The sequence below is a fragment of the Molothrus aeneus genome, unplaced genomic scaffold, assembly GCF_037042795.1.
Source record: "Molothrus aeneus isolate 106 unplaced genomic scaffold, BPBGC_Maene_1.0 scaffold_57, whole genome shotgun sequence".
NCBI classification, from domain to species: domain Eukaryota; kingdom Metazoa; phylum Chordata; class Aves; order Passeriformes; family Icteridae; genus Molothrus; species Molothrus aeneus.
Genome location: NW_027099209.1, coordinates 414,449 through 435,519, shown reverse-complemented (window position 1 = coordinate 435,519; position 21,071 = coordinate 414,449). Strand labels below are relative to the sequence as shown.

At 41.8% G+C, this 21,071-nt stretch overlaps 1 protein-coding gene across 1 annotated transcript in view; it reads right to left on the bottom strand.

The window, feature by feature from the left end:
• Window positions 1-21,071, bottom strand: part of LOC136571046 (polypeptide N-acetylgalactosaminyltransferase 12-like) — a 48,905-nt gene that overhangs the window by 18,855 nt on the left and 8,979 nt on the right. The window contains exons 6-7 of the mRNA XM_066571441.1: window positions 20,399-20,596; window positions 17,545-17,659 (exon numbers count right to left, since the gene is read on the bottom strand). Of these exons, the coding sequence (XP_066427538.1) occupies window positions 17,545-17,659; window positions 20,399-20,596 (313 nt within the window). The remainder of the gene's footprint in view (window positions 1-17,544; window positions 17,660-20,398; window positions 20,597-21,071) is intronic.

The window sequence follows — 21,071 nt, the reverse complement described above, 5'->3', positions numbered from 1 at the left end:
CAGAGAAAAGCTCAATAGTTTAGTTATGCCCTACAGGAGGAGAGCAGGGTAATAAAGGAACTGGCAGAGCACATTTCCAGAATGGATGGTTATGACTGAAGTAAACTCTAAGAACTATAACAAGATCACTCTGCATCCACAAGTCAGGTTATTAACATTCCAGCAAACAAAACTGATGCCTTAGAAAACTGTTAAACATGAAGAATGCACTTTCTAGACAGGCCCAGAGCAACTATTTTAGACATGTATATGATCTATTTAGACATTTTTTTTGGAGAAACTGAGGTAGTGACCAAGCAAGGCTAAAAGATCAAGATGATCTTACAAAGGGATTGTTAGGACACCCTACAGATGAACTTTTTGTCACAGCTCGTTTACCTCTTACCTGAAATTACGACTAGAAAACATAAAGGGAAATTGTTGGTTATTTAAATTTTTAACTAACATGAAGGGATATTCCATTTCAGCATGTTGTCACTACAGAAAACATGATGTAAGAACATAAAGGGGGGTTGCATTTTTTTCTTATTTACACGTATCAGTGGCTGGAAACCGATGAGCAGGCTTGGCTGTAACTCTGAGAAGTGCATTCTGTGGCCTGAGGTCTGCACAGAGAAGGCAGTGTGCCTGCAAACCCTCGTGGCTGAGCTGTTTTTATCAGCTCACACACCTCAGCCTTTGGCAGCAAAGGCTGCAGGTAATCATTTCACCTTCTGGAGGGACAGAACCAACCCAGTTCACACTACAGCTCTGCCAGCTGCTTCTGGTGTCAATGCAGCCATGGCTCAGCCCGAGCCTCCTTCTGGGCAGGAGCAGAACCATGGCTCTGGCTGGAGGAACTGCTCAATTGCTTGTTGGCAACACTGTACAGAAGCAGAACAATCAAACACAGAGTTAATTAGCAGGCTGCTAATTGAGAGAGCCTACCTGCTAATATAACTGCGTTTTTCATTGTGGGCCAGGTGGAAACAGAGGTGAGAAATCCTGAATTCTCACCCAGTGTTGGAAAGGCACCTTTCAGCTTGGTAAGTGGCACAAGCTCAAACTAAAACAGAACGTGGGAGGGGGGCAGCCTGTCCAGCAAGGCTCTTCCAAGATGTTGCTTTGCTTATCCAGTAACGTGGACAATATTTAACTGTTCTATGTATCATTACAAACATTTTAGTCTCTTATACAATAAATCCATTTCTTATTTCACTTCAGAATTTAACACGTTGCACAACCTCGCAGCTTGACTGCTGTCCTTTTCTACTGGAGCAATCAAATTAAAACCACACAACTTCTAAAAATTCAATTTGAGCAGCATGTTAGCCAATAGGAAGGCATTGGTTTATGTTGCACTTAGCCAGAAAACTTTTCTTAAAACCTACCAACAGCCCCTGGTTCCTGTCCCCCACTCTGAGACTTGAACAGCGCCTGCACAGAGAGAACACAGTAATAACCCTGTTGGGATGAAGGGAGGAGATCCATTTGGTAAAAGAGAGTTCACTATCACTGATTACTGTTCCAGTCTGAAACCTAAAGCTACTAAACATGAAACCATGGTAAAGCATCCCTTTAAACAGTTTCATATATTCAGAATACTTTAATTGCTTTCATACAAGACCTTCCTGTTTCTATTTGCTTATTTACATTTTCCAAAATACTTTTTGAAGGCTTGTTTTGTTTTGGGGTTTTGTTTGGTTTTTTGGGGTTTGTTTTGTTTTGTTTGAGGTTTTTTTGTTTAAGGATGGTACACAAATTAGTTGTCTGGAGCAGGCCATAGGAGATGACCTGAGTTACATGAACTGAATTACCCTCTCAAAATGTACATGTCAGCCATGCACACTCTGCCTTTTTTTTTAACATATTTTAACTTGACCTTCAGGTAAAGTTTGGCCTTACAGATTAAAACCATGCTCATGCTTTAAGATCCTGCAGCTGTATAAACACACAGCTTGCACTTGTCATTTAAACAAGCTGTTACATACATCCTCCTTCCTTAGGAGGATGCTTTTAAGAAGCATCAACAAGCACACAAGCTGTTTTGCAGTGCACTTCAGCACAAAATGGACAATTGAGACACTCTCGTTTAAAACACTTGAAAAGATACAGGTGAAATGCATTTCACTGGCACATTTGTTCTACAATACTGCAAACATCGCCATCAACCAACACAACAGGACAGAAATTCTGCAGTAATTCAGGGCAGTGATTTGTTGAACAACCACTCCAGAACTGCCCTAGAAGTCCAAATGACTGAACACTAAATATGAGCTTCTGAATTGTTGCGTTAACTGTGAAATTTTTACTTGGAACTTGGAGTTTTCATTTGAGCTACAACAGCAAATGTCACAGCAGTGTTTGTTCAAGGGACTAAGCCTTAGACAAAAATTTATTTTGATCCACTGCAGTCAAGACACTTGCTGTATGCTGATTTAAAGCATTCATTCCAAGTTCCTTAGCAAAACAAGCACAGATTTTCACATCACCATCAAACACATACTCCCGGAGGAGCTACTGAATTTCCACAGGAAGAATCCTGCTTGAATATTGGTACCAAAGCACCAGGTAACAACTCTCTTTGTCTGTAACAAAATAAGCCTCCTTACATTTCATTAGTCTGTTCTAGCCCACAGCATTTTACCATCTTGTTTTCTCACTACAGCAGCATTGACGTACAACTGTGTCTCCTGGGCACCTGGCAGGGAGCACTTCTGTTCAGGAAATCACTTAGGTTTGACAAAAGGCACTCACCTTCTCAACAAGTGAAGGTGCAAGGACTCAGCATTGCTGTCAGTGAGAAACTCTGTGAAACCTTGGGTAGGATTTGTGACCCACAAAGTGTCAATGTGTGCCCTGAGCCTTTGGCACTGCCCCTCTCCTCCCAGCACTGTCCCAGCAGGTGGGTGAGTGCCCCGCACACAGGATGACTGGAGGCTGCCTCCCTTCCCTGCAGGTCCAGCTGCATTCAGGGACCTCAGGAAACGCTCCCTGCAGGCCTGGGGCTCGCAGCAGACTGAAGGGATGGGAAAGGAATTCTTCAAAACAAAACCCTGGGTTATCAACCTAAAGGTTTGCAGCAAGCAAACAAATAAATAACAGAGGTTTCCTCCCTGGGTGTGAAGAGAAGCACACTGGCTGCCTCAAAGCAGGACAGAGGTGTCTGCCACAAGGCTTCTGCTCCAGTCTCTCTTGTGTTCTCAAAGACCAGCCTCATAACTAAACTCTTCATAGATAATCTTCCCCCAGACTGTAAAACGTGGGGGTTTCTTGTAAACTGTTGCCAGTATTTTTAATATCTGCTGAGAAACTTGGCTTGCAAATACCCTTTTATCCAACCGAAGGAACAATCAGTCTGCAGCTTTCTTGAATTTATTTTACTAGAAGTGTCCTATCCAAAGCCATCACTTAACTTCCGTTTGCTCTACCCAATAATCTGTCTATTCACATTAGGACAAGCAAAGTGAGATTGGTATCACATAATTAAAACTAATTAAATGGTTCCCCAAATCCTCATATGAGGTGACAATGTGTGGTTTAGTCAAGGCATACTTGTTTTCGTTAAACAATTTATCTTTTTTTCTTAAGAAAAACATTTATTTGTCCTGAAAAAAGATAGCTAAAGGATATTGAAAGGATTCATGAGAACATGAATGAGTGGTAGTTGAGAACTGCACAGGATTCTCAGGAAATCATCATAATGACTAGGAACTATTAGAGAAAATTGGGTGTTTTAAATGTTCTTCAGACATGCATTTCAGATGAACTTTTGCTAAATGTTATTTTTTTCTATTTAATATTCTAAGCTTAACATTTTCTAAGAGTTTGCTGCACTATCAAGAAAGCTTACAATATTGCCAAGAGCTGTATTCAGTACTGCTACTCAGACCAACTCCAGAAGTAAGGAGAAGCAGCTTCACTCTTTATTTGTCATTGCACCAAGACACACCCTTGCTCATTTTTGGGGAATGCCAGGACTCCCCTCTCTCCTGATGCAATCTCATGTAGCAAATCAGCAGGGAAGAGGGAAAATTGAGAGTTCATGCTTGGAGTCACAGTCTCCTCTAAATCTCAGTAGTTAAATTCAGAACAAAGGGTCTTTTGATCCTTCTTTCCCACCCATCTCCTCCGAGACAAATTCTGCTTTCAGCTGTAATCTTGAACTATCACTTGCACAGCCCTCTCACTGCCAAAGAGCTCATCCTCTGCTCAGCTGCTGCTCCCTGAAAAGCCCTGCAGAGTGCACCCACAGGTGCCAGGGGGCAGGGAAGGAGCACAGCACAGAGCAGAGCTGAGCAAGGAGGCCCAAAATCAGCAAATAACAGTTAGGGATGTAGAAAGGTTTAGAGCTGAGACAATGTAAATGGAACTACACATGCATGTAGAGTACTTCCTTGCTGATATTAAAGATCTGTGACAAGGTTTGGTTGCCTCTGTTTCACACAGGGGGATGATGCTAAGCACCATCCACAGAACGTCCTCCTGTACTTCAGCTCTGGCCCAGCCTGGTCAGACAGAGCCAGACCAGAAGGCTGGGCCAGACCTCACTGTACAGATCAGCCACTCAGTCAGGGCCTGCCAAAGTGAAAGGTGCTGCTGCTCTTTCTGAAAATCACCAACTCAATCACCTTGGCAGGCTTCCTGAGGGCTGGAAGGATAATCTTGGTGCAACACTCACATTTCGTGTAGCTGCGTTGCAGTGGCACAGTGCAGAACACACCTAAGCCTGCCATGGCAGAAATTACACCCAAGGTAATCCAGCCAACATTTTTTTGCCCAGTGAAAATATTTCAAACACTTACCCAAGATAAAATCTGCACAACCCCCCATGATGCTGTAGAGTACAGGGAAGGGTAAATGAGCTCTGCTTACTTGGACACAAATGCACAGCTTTGGCCTTTTCAATGCTGTCATGCAGAACTTCTGTCCTTGAGAAGTTTGCCCTGAAAGGTCAAATTGTGATTCCCGTTGCAATTAACACTGAAATTCCACTGACTTTGAGTGTGATGGGAGTCTTGGATCCAAGTTTGTTATTAAACTTTGAAAAGCCACCAGACTTCATAAAGACTTCAGAGCTGAAGTGGGTTGCCAGTTGCAGTAAATTATTCATGGGAGCTGGTTTATCATGTTGCAAAAAATTACACTTAGATGTTCAACTTAACACAAGATGATTATCTGAAGGATAAATTGCCAACTCCCCACTGTAAGCTTAGAGCAATACATACCAATTTTCAGGCTGAAAGCCATTTGTAATCCTTGTGGCAACGTTCCCAGATGAAATCACGCTGGAGACTGGGACACGTCTCTGCATTTATAATGAGCAAACTTAATGCTCACCACCAGCAGTATTTATTTGCTACTTTGCCTTTGGCATAGTAACTGAGGGATAAGAAGCCTGATTCACCACTGCTTTATTCCATCTTTGAACCATATTTTTTTCCAAATGAATCCATGAAGTCATTTATTGTCAGGATTAATATATTAACATACTAGGTCCAAAGTCTCAAAGCAGATTCATACTTGACTGTAACTCCAGCCAAGGAGCAGTCTGATGGATTCCAGTAAATCCAGACTTAGCTCCCATTGCCTTTATTTGGCTGTTTGTATTGTTCCTAATTCCTATTCTGGCACTTCTTGCTCCATAAATACATCAGAAAGAAAGAGCTTTCCAACCCTGATTAGAAAATGCCCAACAGAATCCAAGGTCATTCTGAACAACACAAACATATACATCACTAAGATGAAAATCAAGTGTTTTCCCATTTATTATTCATGTAGGAAGTGGCAGAGGAGAGAGGCTGTGCTGTCCTGTAGCAACAGCATCTCTCTGTCCTGTGCTGCCCTAAAACACTGCTGAGGAAGGAAATACATGAGAACATGGGCTGAGAATTACAGAAAGTTATTCCCAAGCCACAGGTCAACCCTCAGAAGATTCATGCTGCTTTTGGAGGCAGGTTTTCAGCCTGATGGTTCAACTTTAGAACCATTATGATGATACTGTACCCATGCTGAGGATCAATTAACTTGGAATCTTGCCTTCGTGAAGAGCTGACAGACAGCTCTGGTACACCAAGTGTAGCCACACCTTAACTTGGATTTTAATGGTAATAAAGTGAGATTCACTATTTCACTTCAGTGTTTAGATTTGAATCTACTGAATTAAGGCACCAGCATACTGATTATTTGACCTACTTGCTCTTCTTCATGTCCATGCACTAATTAGGACCTGAACTCCAAGCAACAATATTTGATAGTAGTAAAACCAAGGTGCTCAGAAACCTTCAATAATACACTGTGGTGCTAGAAATACATGCTTAAAATCACAAATATGTTAACATTTTGATAGAAAATAGACAGGTACTAAATGCCAGATCTTTTCTTTTGAATTTAAATTCATGAACTCATATTGCAGTGGAATACTTAATTCTGGTTTTGCCTACTTTGGTATTCTGCATTGGTTTTATTTTAAACAAGCAGACAAAAATCCTATTAACTTAAGCTCTGCTTTTTAAATTGAATAAAGCTGTCAATCATGGGTTTTATATATGCTCTCAGTATTTACTGCCATAGTTCTCCTAATTCTGGTAAGTACTGAATGTTTATTGGCACATCGTTATAGCTGTGGCCCTAAATCTGGGAGTATTTCTGTTTACCAAGGTTCGAGCAGCACCTCAGAGCAACAGAAAACAGGGGCTCCACACTGGGAGAGTCAGGAGAGCAACTTAGAACCACGGAGAGGACACAGGTGGTGGCACACCTGTGCTGGAGGGGGACAGGAGCTGAGCACGGGGCAGTGCAGGGGGATGGCTGGCACAGGGGAGGCAGCTACAGGGGCAGGAGCACACCGAGTGGCTGCTCAGAGCAACTCGTGAAGTCCTGAAACCCCTGTCAGCCCTCACTCGCTCCCACCAGGCATCCCACAGCACTGCAGAGCCACGTGTCACTCACACTTCCTTACAAATACCCACATCCATCTGCTAACAAGGTGTTTTAAGCAAATTCCATTCACATCTGGAAAACATCTTGCACTACATTATTTAGTAAATCCTCTCCAATTTCATTTAAATGTATTTGAATTTGCATATTTAATCCAAACAATTGCAACTCAGAAGTTGATCCCTTTCTCAAATATTTAATATATACTTCATTATAAAATGATATAACACTTCTTCATTAGAAGTTTCTTTTTATCTCTTTAATCACTGAGTGTTCTTTTTATGTTCTAGAACCTTAATCTAATAACAAAACCAAAAACCTACAAGTCACGGAGCAGTTGATTAGCATGCACTGCATTCATTAAATTTACACAGAGCGTGCAGCTCCTCCAAGAGCTGATGTGACCTTGTTTGATACCATCACCTCATTTGGACTGCAAACAAAAACCTCTTCATAATTAAGTGATTTCTCAAAAAGCTGAAGTAATTTCTAGCTTCTGTGAAGGTTGCAAACTACAAAATTAGAAGTACTCATTAAAGATGCCCCAAAGTTAAAAAAACAGTCAGTGTAAATTAATTACTACTGTGGATACAAACTAATTAGTTACCAGTATCTTTGAAATATATTTTTGGGAACAATTTATTGTAAAAACTACTTGCAAATCTTGTCATCCTTTGTCATTACCATTAATTGTTTACTGATAAAAGTAATGAGCCTGATGTTCTACAGACAAGTATGAATAAGCTATTTGCATTTAATACCATAATCATTTTGAATCTGCATTTTTATTTTGGTATCTGGACAGGTGACTGCAGAAAGGACAGAGTGTCAGACACAAAGATCACTGAAATCAAGGTTCATATTTCTAGTTGCTATCAGTGGCTTTTCTATCACACCCTGGAAGTTTTTGGATTGTTGTGCACATTTGTTGGGTATCTGCCTCTGCAGAGCTAGAAACTATACCCACTGGATGGAATATGTTAATATTTATTTAGGTAATATCTCCACTGAATTCAGATAACCTTTACTAAATATGTCTGATCATCACACAATCCGGTCATACTTTCATGACCGGTAAACTTATTTATTTGTATGGAAGAACAGCCTTTTTCATAACCAAGCTGATAGATTAATGTGAAACTCTAAGTAACCGACAAAAACACCCCCTCACAATCTAAAAGGCTTTTTTAAAGAAAAATAAAAGACTTGAACATAACTAGAGCTACTCTTCAGTTTTAATATGTAAATTATCCCTTAAATCTAACTTTTGAAGTCATCATTAATTGCCTCACAGGCCTCATTTTACATTAATTGTGCCTTCATAGAACACTCTTATTGAAAACCTAATACATGTAAAGATTCTTCACAAATTAAATTGTCATTACTTTTCTTCCTCTTTTAGCTAATTGCTTCATTATGTACTTTTTAAATTGTTTTGTTCTGCAGGGATTAATTTTGCATGTATCTTCATGAGCTGTGAAACTGTTAGAGTGTACTGTTAAACTATGCATGGTGTGCTGCTGCTTTGAACTGCAGGAACCACTCTCCACCTGTGTTACTTGGAGGTAACACATGGCAAGGGTCACTTATGGCCCCATCCAGTTCTCTGCCAAGTGTGTCCATCTCATTGCCAGGCACAGATAATAACCCACACATCAATCACTGCGTTGCCAAGTTGATGTTATCAACAGGAAGTAAAAGAAATCACTTTTTGTCTTAAAAAGCACAAAAGGAGACTGAAAAACAGGATTGCCACTGGTTTAGTATTCATGGAGCAATGTACTGTGCTGGCCATCTTTTATGGCTTTACCTTTCTCTCCTTACCACAGCTACACTTAGCCTGATCAGTCTTGTTAATCTTGCACTGTGCCTAAAGCCTGATCATAGAATACAACATGCTGGGGTGGGAGGGACCCACAAGGATCATCAAAGTTCAATCACTGGCCCTGCACAGGACACCACAAGAGTCACACCACGTGTCTGAGAGCATTGCCCAAACACTTCCTCAACTCTGTCAGACTCGGTGTGGTGGCCACTTCCCTGGGGAGCCTGTTCCAGTGCCCAGCCACCTCTGTTGTCACGGTTATATTTTATGAAACATCCCTTCACCAGGATTTTCTCCTGAGAAGCTGAGAAGCCTCAGAAAAGAAATGCAAACAATAATTATCTGATTGCTTGGAATGTGGTCTGGAGGTTGCTTATCAACAAGTGCATCTTTGATTGGTGCCATGTGAATTGTTTTTAATTAATGACCAATCACAGCCAGCTGTGTCAAGACTCTAGTCAGTCATGGTTTTTTATTATTCATTCTTTGCTAGCCTTCTGATGTCTTTCTCTTTCTTTAGTATAGTTTTAATATATCATTCTCATATCACATAACATAACATCATAATATAATAAATCAACCTTCTAAAATATATAGAGTCAGATTAATGTCTCACCTCATCCTGGAAACCCTCACACCTGATGCCCTCAGGACAGGCCTGGCCCTCCTGGCTGTGCCTGATGCCTTCAGGACAGGCCTGGCCCTCCTGGCTGTGCCTCATGTCCTCAGGACAGGCCTGGCCCTCCTGGCTGTGCCTGATATCCCCAGGACAGGCCTGGCTCTCCTGGCTGTGCCTCAGGACAGGCCTGGCCCTCCTGGCTGTGCCTGATGCCCTCAGGACAGGCCTGGCCCTCCTGGCTGTGCCTGATGCCCTCAGGACAGGCCTGGCCCTTCTGGCTGTGCCTCAGGACAGGCCTGGCCCTCCTGGCTGTGCCTGATATCCCCAGGACAGGCCTGGCCCTCCTGGCTGTGCCTGTGCCTCAGGACAGGCCTGGCCCTCCTGGCTGTGCCTGATATCCCCAGGACAGGCCTGGCCCTCCTGGCTGTGCCTGATGTCCCCAGGACAGGCCTGGCTCTCCTGGCTGTGCCTCAGGACAGGCCTGGCCCTCCTGGCTGTGCCTCAGGACAGGCCTGGCCCTCCTGCCTGTGCCTGATGTCCTCAGGACAGGCCTGGCTCTCCTGCCTGTGCCTCAGGACAGGCCTGGCCCTCCTGCCTGTGCCTGATGCCCTCAGGACAGGCCTGGCTCTCCTGGCTGTGCCTGATGTCCTCAGGACAGGCCTGGCCCTCCTGGCTGTGCCTCAGGACAGGCCTGGCCCTCCTGACTGTGCCTGATGCCCTCAGGACAGGCCTGGCTCTCCTGGCTGTGCCTCAGGACAGGCCTGGCTCTCCTGGCTGTGCCTCAGGACAGGCCTGGCCCTCCTGGCTGCAGGGCACTGCTGACCCACATTCAGTTTGCTGTTGGCAGGACCCCCAGGTCCCTTTCCACAGCACAGTAGCCCAAATTCTATCAGTACTATTAGAGACTGAGGCAAGAGCTCCTGAAGAATTCCCTGTTCAGCCAGGCTGGTCTTTTGTCTCACTGCCTTGCCTTACAATATAAGGTGCTGTCACACACATAAAGGTGTCTGGCCTTCACACCTGTGACCTGAACATGCTGCATCCATCCTGGTGAACCCATCTCAGTCATCTACTCACTTCTGTACTACCACAACAACCCCTTGCTCTCCCTCACTGGTCTTCCTCTAATCTTTGTTAGATTACTAAATCAGTCTTGCAATATTAAAATATCTCAATGAAATTAAATACTAGAGGAAAGCCACAAATATGGAATCTTCCCAGCTTAGGCCGTGAAGACTTGGAATATAAGAAGGTACAATGGCAATTACACTATGACTTGAAAGTGCAGGAGAGCATTAAACATGAGGCTAATAATGCACTAATTAACTTGCATCTCACCTGAGTCCATTGATGTGTAAGTGTATATTGAGTTAAACTGTTTTACTATTTCCCATACCACTCTAAATAACACTTTCCTCTCATAAAACATAAATATATCTATATTACTTCCCAGTTGGTAATGTGCAACTACACATGCACGGTTGGTGAAAAAACACTTGTGAGAAATCTCCAAGTGCCTCCTCATCCTTCCTTGTAGGGTATAGTGATGGCCCATGTTAGCTGCTGCTGTAATACTTTTCTTTCCTGTGGGAGCAGCTAATAAAATGTTCTCTCCCCAGAAATAGCAAAACCACAAAACTGATTCACTAGTAATGTATAATTACACACGCTGTAGCTGCAGATTACCTGCTGAGGCATTCATAAGAACAGAGGGAAAAACAATTATTCCAATGTAGGAGTGACTGAAACCAGACCAAGCCAAAAAACTCAGTAGCGTCATGACTGGCAGAATTTGGAGGCATGGCAATTACTTGTTTTGTTCTCAATAGAGCCTTTCTTTTTTTAACCTGTTGGAATTACAATCCTGTAAATAGAGAATTTTAGCCTGTGTCATCTTGGGATTCAAATTGTTGACACAGTGAGGTACTTTGCAAAACAAAATTAACCTCAGGAATAATCCTGTGCACACAGATAAGCCACTGCTGGTTACACAGGGTGCTAGGCAAGTGCTTATGCCACACTTGCACTGCTAAGGAATTATTTTCGTCTTGGTGAAAGTGTGAGCTATGAAAATCATTGGCTACATCTTGTAAGAAGCAACATTTGGTCAATCTTTACAATCTTTTTCTTTCAGGCTTCAATCTAGAAATTGTCTCCTCTTAATTTCACAAAATGGATAAAAGCAAAATAAACTTCTCTCTATTTAAAGCTTTAATGCAAATTTAAAGAGAAATCATTATATGAAAAAGCAGTATTTAAAAGTTACCTCAGAGTAACAACTAAGGCTATTTCTATTTTTGGACTTCTCAGCCCTTTGCCTTTACACATCACCAACCTTGTACTGTTGAGCAGCACTTGTGATCACGTACTGAGGATGTTTTCTGGAGAGCAAATCATTCCCTAGTGGCAAAGGATATTGGCCTTCTTACTGAAAACAAGCTAAAAACATGGCTTTAAGACTACAAGAAGTGATGATAGCTGCAAGTGCGAAAATGGGGAACATCTTGATTAATTTTCCTGAGGCATATTTGGGGAAGATCTCCATTGCTCAGTGGAGTGCAAGGGAGGTAAGCCCAGCAACAAGGACAGAAAGGGACACCAGGCACACATGGCACAGCCCACTACTCCCTCTCCATGCAAACAGTCCCACAACACAGCAGTTTGGTGAAAAATCCCTTCATCTTCTTTGTTCCTTTGCTGACATTTCTTCTACCTCTTGGTGTGAGAAATGAAACCCTGGAGATGAGAGCTCTTTTTCAGAGAAGTAATTGCTAGTTGATGTTAATGACGTTGATAGGGTCTTAATTTGAAGTGTCGGTCTGTTGTTAAACATTGAATGTTAGAGTTCTAGGACTTGCCTTGAGTTGCTGTTGTTCTATGTTACCATTTTACCCTGTATTTGTATCTCTCTCTGTCATACTCTGTATTTGTGCCCCTTTCCATCTCACCTTAGATTTGTATCCATTCCTGTCAGGAACCACTTCCCCTGCTCCCAGGAGGCCTTGCATCTGGACTGAATTTAAATGAGAGGCCATGGGAACTATATGAACCCTCTCAAAACAACCAACATGAACTCTGACTTTAACCCACCAGAACCACACTAAATCACCCACCCTTGACCAGAGCCGGATTCCGTCCTGCCACCATAATTTTAATAGTGCTCAGCTTGGATGATACCCCTGGACTACAAGCCAACATCATCTTCCTAAGGACTCTCTTGAGGGTGGAAGCCCCAGCTCTGCCAAGAGACAAAGCTGCACGCACCCTCCTGCTGCACTCCTCCTCCTCCTCAGCATCGTGCTGTGGGAGCAGCGGCGCTGTGCGCGACCCCTCGGGTAATAAAGGCCTTTTTAAAGGAGTCTCCTGGCCATATTTATCACACTGGCACGCCAGCCTGTCAATCTGCCTAACAAAACAGTTTGTGAGGCAGCAGGGCAAATCACTAACTGATTAGCATTAAAATTAACCCTGTATTTGAAAGACAATAAAAGTTTACTGAAGCAGAGGTGTTCAGAGGCAGCAGTGTGGGGCAGACCACTGTGCTGGCAGGGCCAAAGCACTGGTGAGCTGCTGCAGGAACTAGAACAAGAGCATGGCAAGGAGAAGGAGAAAATGTAACCCAGTGTAGCCTATGTGCTGTGAAACTTCACTTGAGCTTGAACACTGTTGGTGCAGTTTAACATTATCCTCATCCTAAACCCAAAACACAGCACTGTACCAGCTTCTAGGAACGAAATTATCTCCACTCCAGCCATGGCCAGGACAGCTGTGCAAAGGCTTTCCTTAATTAAGTCAGACATCTATTTACATGCAATATAGTCCCAGTTTCGTGTCATTTATGGCCTGTGTTAGGAACACCGACAGGTAAAATTGCTGGAAACTTCCAGGTAAAGAGGAAAAAGGGTGAAATGTTTCCCCATAAATATGGAGATTTGGGGCCAAGTGTAAGTACCTTCACTTGCCTGTGATTAACAAAAAGAACACTATCCCAAGGGCAATATTGTAAGAAAGATCTCAGGTGAGAAACAATCAGGATACACACACACTGTGGACTGGAAATGGCTGGAACATGTAAGCAGCCATCAGTTTCTAGGTACCAAATGGGAGAGACTCACTTAACTAAGAAGCAGTGAAAAATCACGATCCCAGAAGCATGTTGTGGGGAGGAGGTTAAAGAAAAGACAAGATAGGTAAGACCCAAAAACACATTAATAAACCCCAAACAAACAACAAACCAAGACCCAGCCCAAAACTAACAAACAAATAATAACTTCTGGAATTCAAAAACAATAGATCAGAGAGAGCCATGACAGACTTCACATCTGCTTGCTTTGCCACAGAGGGACCCTCATGTATGGAAAATACCCCAAAGAACCCTAGGACTATATTTTGCTCAAGTAACTAATTTCTCCATCTCTATTCATTAACTGCATTCCTCCAGTTCTCCACCATCAGAAACAGCATGAGATTCACAAAAGGTCTGCAGACAAACCACCAGACTAGCAAGAAATGAAGCAATTAATTTCACTACAGAAATATACTACACAAAAGTAGTGCGCCACACTCAGTCTAACTATAAATGCAATTTTCCTCCTGGGTCAGCCGATGTAAAGTCCTGATATAGCATTTAGTTGGAACAAGACCCAATCCCTTAAAGAGCTTTTACCTTCTAATAAATTTTCCTCTTACCCACTTAAGAGGGCCATTATATCCTAGTGAACACAAATTCATCTGCAAGCACAAAGTCTTTGTGACACACAGAATTACTCTAAGTCAAAGCCTGGGCTTGCATTCCCATGACTCTGATGATGACTTAGTCTGGGACCTGAGGCAGATCACTGAGTATTTGTTAGGGCATCCCTAAAAGTGGCACAAATAACTTCTTGTAACAGATATTCCAGAGCTTTATCAAGCATGTAGGCTGCTTTAAAAGACAAAAGAATTGCTACAGGGTTGCTTTTGATAGAAAATCTTCTTCTGACTTCAGTAGGAATTGGAAGAGGCCTTTAAGAAGCCTACTGCAAACCAGACCTGAACCACGCAAAGCAGAATCTGGCTGAATGAATGCAACTGATTGCAGAGGATTTGTAGGGTCTTCCACGGCCACAGGAACTGCTTGTGCAGGCCCAAGCCAGAAGCTGAGCCCAAATGACACTGAGAAACACCAGCCTTACACTCACATTCTTTTAAGGCAGTTACCAACACAGTTCCTGCTTGGTCACATGGATGAAAATGTGATTCCAATCTGCCCTCTAAATGCAACCTGGTAATTTAAAAGCACACTTAAGTCCATTCAATTGGGAATGACTGAACAAAAAAGAAGCACCACTCATTCTAACTTGATTTTATAAATATGATGCTTCTTCACAGTAAATGAATCTTTCTAAACCCCAGTTAAAATGATTGAACTGCTCAAAGAGGATTCTATTAAGTCTTGCATCAACCAGCCGGCCTTTTTTGTCTTATGAGGCAAATAAACAGATTTACAAGAAAACATTTGGTTGAAGCGTAAAGAGTTTCTTCTAAGAATCAAATCCATTCGTGTTTTGAACTCATCTGCCAGCTTCTAGCTCAAGGCAAAAGATTTCTATTAATATTTATTTAATAATAGATGTTTAGTATTTTACAAATGCTGTTACAAATCCATAGACAAGGGTAAAAATCTTAGTAGTTAAAACAGTATTCCAAATCAGAGACCAACAGAGCTGAGTAGCAGCTCTGAAGCAAATTCAGAATCAAGAGAACAATCCTCCAAAGTCCTGCTCTCTGTGGCTTGTAATGGTTTGCCAGCAATGGATCCTTCAAATACAGTTTCCAAGAGTTGGTGATTTTCTTGCACTCCTATATCATAAATAACTAGATATTTGTGCAGATGATGAGGTGACAAACATAACTCCTGGGTGAGGATAGTGGGAAAAGTCTCCATTTGTCAGGGTCTAATTCCTCACAGAAGTTTTACATCCTCTGGAACAAAATCAGTGATATATGGACATGGGACCATGTTCTACCCACTGTGTTTAAGATAAACAGGTAGCTCAAATGATTCTAACATGTGCTATTTCTGCAGTCAAAAATAAACTCTCCAGTTCCTCTAGATGTTTGCTCTTACAAGCTTTTGCATAAAATTTCCCTAGCAGGCCATTTTGGACAGTGTCTGCTTGTCCATTATCCTGAATGATAATGCTTTTCACACAGCAGAATAGTAAAAAAATCTAGATACTTCTTTAAAAAAAGGAAAATGACAATGAAAGAGGAGGTGCAGTGAGCCTACATAGTCACAGATTGGAGAGCAGCATTTTAAAAGGCAAACATTATTCATTGCACTAATACTGTAATTACAATGTCGTTTTTGTAGAACAATGACTATTTTGATTAAGGCGTTCATCAGCAGCCCCACAGCTGAAAGCACCACAAGTACTGTAGAGATGTTCCAGCGCCCAACCACCCCTGTGAGTGAAAAACCTTTTCCTGATATCCAACCTAAACCTTCTGTGACACAACTGGAGGCCGTTCCCTTGGGTCCTGCCCCTGGCCACCCGAGTGAAGAGATCAGTGCCTGCACCTCTACCTCCCTTGGTGAGGATATTGAAGACCACACTGAGGTCTCCCCTCACTGAGTCTCACCCTTGTATGATCTCAGACACACTGAGGATTGTGAGAAGAGCATTAATAAACTGTTAAACAATCTGTAATTTATTACAGCTCGGTAATTTGTTTTCATACAGGCAGATCCAAGCCAGCATAAATTCAGATAAGGAAGCATGTATTATGTTACCTTGCACACTACAATCTGTTACAGATGAGAGTATTTTATGTAGGTCAGGCACTGCTTCCCTGGAGACAGAGAAAAAGCCATAAGGAAATCAGAGCAGTGTCAGGCCTTATTTCAGTGATCCAGCATACTCCAAAATTTCAATTATGCAGAGATTGTGTCTCTCTGGCCTTGTCTACCAACATACCAACATCAACTCCTCCAAGGCTAAGTGCTGTAGCCCAGACAGGATACATCTCATGATGCAAACCAAGAGACAACTCCTTGCACTCATGAGGAAACAATAATGTTTTGTCAGTTGGAAAAAGAACAGAAAAATCAAAGTGATGGTAATTTTCAACTCATTGCAACACTGAGCTGCAAAATAAGTTTTTGGGAGCAGAAGGCAGCTCTCTGGCCCTTACAGTGAGAAGAACAATGTTATTAAAAGAAGCAGTCTTGCATTTCTCTCTCCCTTTCCTTAAAAAAGTGAAACAGGGAGAGAGAAAGCTGAAAGAGGGTCTGTGCTTCACTCTGGCTGAAAAACCTCTTTATCTCTAACAGGCAGAAGAAAAAGAATTTCAAGTAACCCAAAATAAAAAATGAGTATTTTTTGTTATATCTTGCTGTCTCAGGAAATAATTATATATTCTTACAGTAAGTTCCCCTTTTTTTGCTATTGTACAACGGTATGCTTATATTCTGGCAGCTAAAAGGCTCAAAACACAATGTTACCTCTCCCTTACATTTCCTAGCAGGGCTCAGAATTTAGTTTTATAACACACCACCCCATTTTTCACTACCATTATCTACCTAGGAATTCCACTCTTATCAAAAACCTGAGAGATTCTCAAAGAGAACACAAAGGTGTTTAACTGTGAAGAGATACAGAAAGAAGTACACAAATCACACACAATACTGCATTATAGTAAACAGGTGAAGAGTGTACAATGGAAAAAGAAAACATATGCACTCACAATATATTCACATTATGAATACCTTAATTCCCTTATGTCTGGAAGGCAGCATAAATGCCCCTATATTCTACTTTGCTCCACAGTGATTTTCCTAATTCAAATAAACCAAATAAACTAGAAAGGTTTTTCTCATCACACCTGCGAGAAACTTTTCTTACTGAGTCTGGGACCACAGGTAAGCAGGGAAATTTAGCTATCAACTCTGCAAAACTCTGTTGAAAGAACAATCCTAAATTCTACACATCTACTCTTGTCCCAGATTAAGTTCTGTAAAGAGAGCTATTGCTCTTTTTTCCCTCCTCTCTCCTCAAATAAATGTACATGTCTGCAGAGCTGTGGATCTCCTTTTCACGCCATCATCCATGGTTTGGACTGCTTTCCCCCTCTGCAATAAGAAGTAAGCTATATTTTAAATGTAAGCCACCAGTATGGGCTAATTGTTTTCCTTACTTACCCTGATTCCAAGCTCCACATTCTCTCCTCCATATACTTCCATGCCTTCATCCAGCAATCCAATCTCTTGGAAGTATTCTCTGTCTACTATGAAGCATCCAATCAGTGCAGGACTTCTGGAAGAATAAATCATCAGCAACCAAAATTAGCAGATAAATTATGAAGAATTTTATTTTTCAGGCACAGATTGTATTTATCATTGCTAGGTAAAATGATGCAGCAAAACAGATTCTTAAGAAAGTATTTCTCAAAGAGCTTTATTGAGCCTTGCCTTCTGACATTCCTAATTCTAAAGTGAAATGAGCACCATTGAAAGAAATTAGAGACAAATTATCGGACATAAATATTCACCAGAGCAGTAAGGATTTCAGCGCTAGTAGTGTGAGATCCAGGTGCCCCAGTTTTGTTTCTGGGGCACCAGCCAGTGTAGTCTCTGTCCTTGCTAAGTCCTCAAGGCTCTTGTCTGTGACAATTGCAAATGATGTGCAGTTCTGTGTGTTTAGCCAGAAGCCAGGTTCAGCTAGAGCTAAAAACTTGTGTCTGTAAGCTTACCTAAAGAAAGAGATTATTTCTTGAATAGGACCATCCAGATAAATTTTTTTAATACAGAATCAAGCAAAGCCTGCCTTTACCAGCATAACATTAGTCCATTATCCTGAGCCAAACCTAAACAAATCACATCGCTTTACTGGATCAGTAAACTCTACTTATGTCATGGTGGGAACCAACCAGTTTTTACTACACAGAGCAAATTTTAGTCAGGTAAGAGTTCAGCCACAGAGGGTACAATTTCACCTTATGAGTAGAGAAGGATACAGAGTCATTTAGCCTTTTCATTTTTCTCCTACCTTATAATCCACAATTGCAAGAAATAAATATGTGTTTTCAGATTATTATGCTGGCACTCTGGTAATGACAAGATATTAATTAGCAGTACAGGAGAAATCACCCTGCTTTTATGGAGAACACTCAAGCTACAGCTAGTGGACACATCTGCTTTCAAACAGATCATAGGCTGTCAATCACAAATTGTACAGTTCTACAGAAATCTATATATTAATGCCTCCAAGTGCTATAGTACCCGTTTTATAACAATGAAAGACCATCTTTGATGTATTTATTCATGAAGAAAACATCAATACAAAACTTATGCTTCTTTTATGATAAGGTCCTTTTGCCTTTGTTGTTGTTTTTAAGTGTTTCTCAGTGCATCTGCTTCCCTTTGCTATAATTCTAAAAGAATAATGGAGGCACGATAGAAACCATCGATCAAGACACATGGCTTTGTTTGTTGGCGTGTTTGTTTCAATTATCCAACACACACATGCAGCATATTGCACTGAATTAAAAAATGTGCCAGGGAAAGAGCTAGGGAACAAACCTGAAATTCATAAAGTACACGCACTGCCCAGTCCTCATATGGAACAGAGTTTGGGGGTAAAATGGAAAAGTGTATTCGCTCATTACTTTGTGTTTCACTACTTTTAATTTTAAAAATCATAATGGTTACTCCCTATAATTAATCCCAGGATCATAGAATGGCTTGGGCTGGAAAGGACTTTAAAGATCATCTCATTCCAAACCCCAGCCATGAGCAGGTACATCTTCAAACAGATGAGGTTGCTCAGAGCCCCATTCAGCCTGGCTTTGAACACCTCCATGAACGGACATCCATAACCTCCCTGGCAACCTGTTCCAGTGCCTCACCACACTCACAGAGAGAATTTCATCTCAATATCTAACATAACCCTGCCTTCTGTCACTTTAGAGCTGTTCCCTCTTGCCCTATCACTACCTACTTTTGTCCCTTACCAGTTTTCTTGGAATCACCATTTAAGTACTGGAAGGTGCTGTAAATCTCCCTGGAGCCTTTTCTTCTCCAGGCTGGACAACCCAAACTCTCTCAACCTGTCTTCACAGGAACATTTTTATCGTGTCAACAGAGTTCATTAACAGCAATAACTATTTCTAATGCTGTGGAAATTAACCCCTTTTTACGTTTGTCTTTGGCAAACCTGTTAATTTTTATCTCCTGCTTTCCAATTCTAGGTTCTGTTCATAGGTCAGTGCAGTTCAGAGTGTGTTAAACTGACAGAACCTGAGAAAAGTGCCTGCCTGCAAAGATAGCTGCTGGATGAAAAACAGCTGCCAGTGCTGTTTGAGGTTCTGCTTTCAGGAGGTAAGAACAGCATTCACACTTTCTTTCTGCAGGGAGCTGGAGCACAGGTACCAGTGCCCTCCTTGGAATGAATGTGTGTCTACAAGCAAGGCCTGTACTCTCAGCAGAGCTGCTCAGTGGGTTCAGAGGGTACTACTCCCCTCCCTGAGACAAAGGTATTGTTCTGTACCAGTCTGACAACACTCTGGACATGGGAACAAAGTACAGACCCAGACTGTCCCAAAGCAAGGACCCAATACAGCCTTTGCTCACAGTGTCAGTGACCAGACATTAACTCCTGGCACACAGCACAGCTGTGCACCTATGTGACAACACTATAGAGAATACAGCTGTCAGGCCAGCTCTGCTTATGCAATGTAACTGCAAAGAAAATTCCATTTCTGGCCTGTAAGCACTAAATTAGCAGGCAAGACATTTGGAGAATGGAGTGCTGCTGAGCAGCCCTGCCTACCATTCCACTTGGGCAGGAAACCTGTTTAAAAAGATCTACTGAAAACAAAAGTTTCCTTTAAAAACATCTACTGAAAACAGGAGTTTTCTTGATGACTGTGTAGGCATCAAGGACATTTAAGTATTTGAAGTTTACAGTCAGTAAAACCTATCACACAGCTGAGCCCACTTGCCCCCTGTCACACCCAGGAGAGCTTTTAGACACTGTAATTTAGTTATTTATTACCTTATTGGAGCAGTTGTGTTCTCCAGTTTCCACCAGGACTTAGGAGGGTTCAGATACCTGCACCACAGCTCCCAGTCAAAGCCTTGTGCTGAGAGGGGATACTCCTCTATTTCAAAATTATCGTACTTAATGCTATCGAATGATGGAGAAATTACTCTTTTTCTGTTTTCTTTTATCCTGGTGAGCACTGGTTCAGCCCTAAAAAAAAAAGAAATACACTGTTAAGATTATACCAATGCAAGCATAGCACTGATGGAAATCATGGAGTAGTTTGGTTTGGAAGGAGCCCTTAAAGAGTATTTAGTCCACCACCAAATAAACAATATAGCAGCTAATGCTGTATTTTTCAGAAGGAGCAAAGTCTAAAGCTGTTACCCATTCAGAGCCCTTTCTGCCCCAAAATAATACACGGCAACATATTCTCTAGGACGCTCTGTTGTTAACCTTGATTTGAGCTGGTGGATGGAAGAAATGAGTATCTGCATATCATAGAGCATTTATATCCTTGCTACCAAGTAATGATAACTTCAGGCTCTCAACACTACCAAGGACATCAGGAGCAGAGTTAATAATAGATCTATCCTAGAGACAGAAGCTCTTGCCTTTTTACCTCACTTTTACTTAAGGAGCAAGGGAGATATTAAATCCAGACTGAACATGTTAAAATACATTA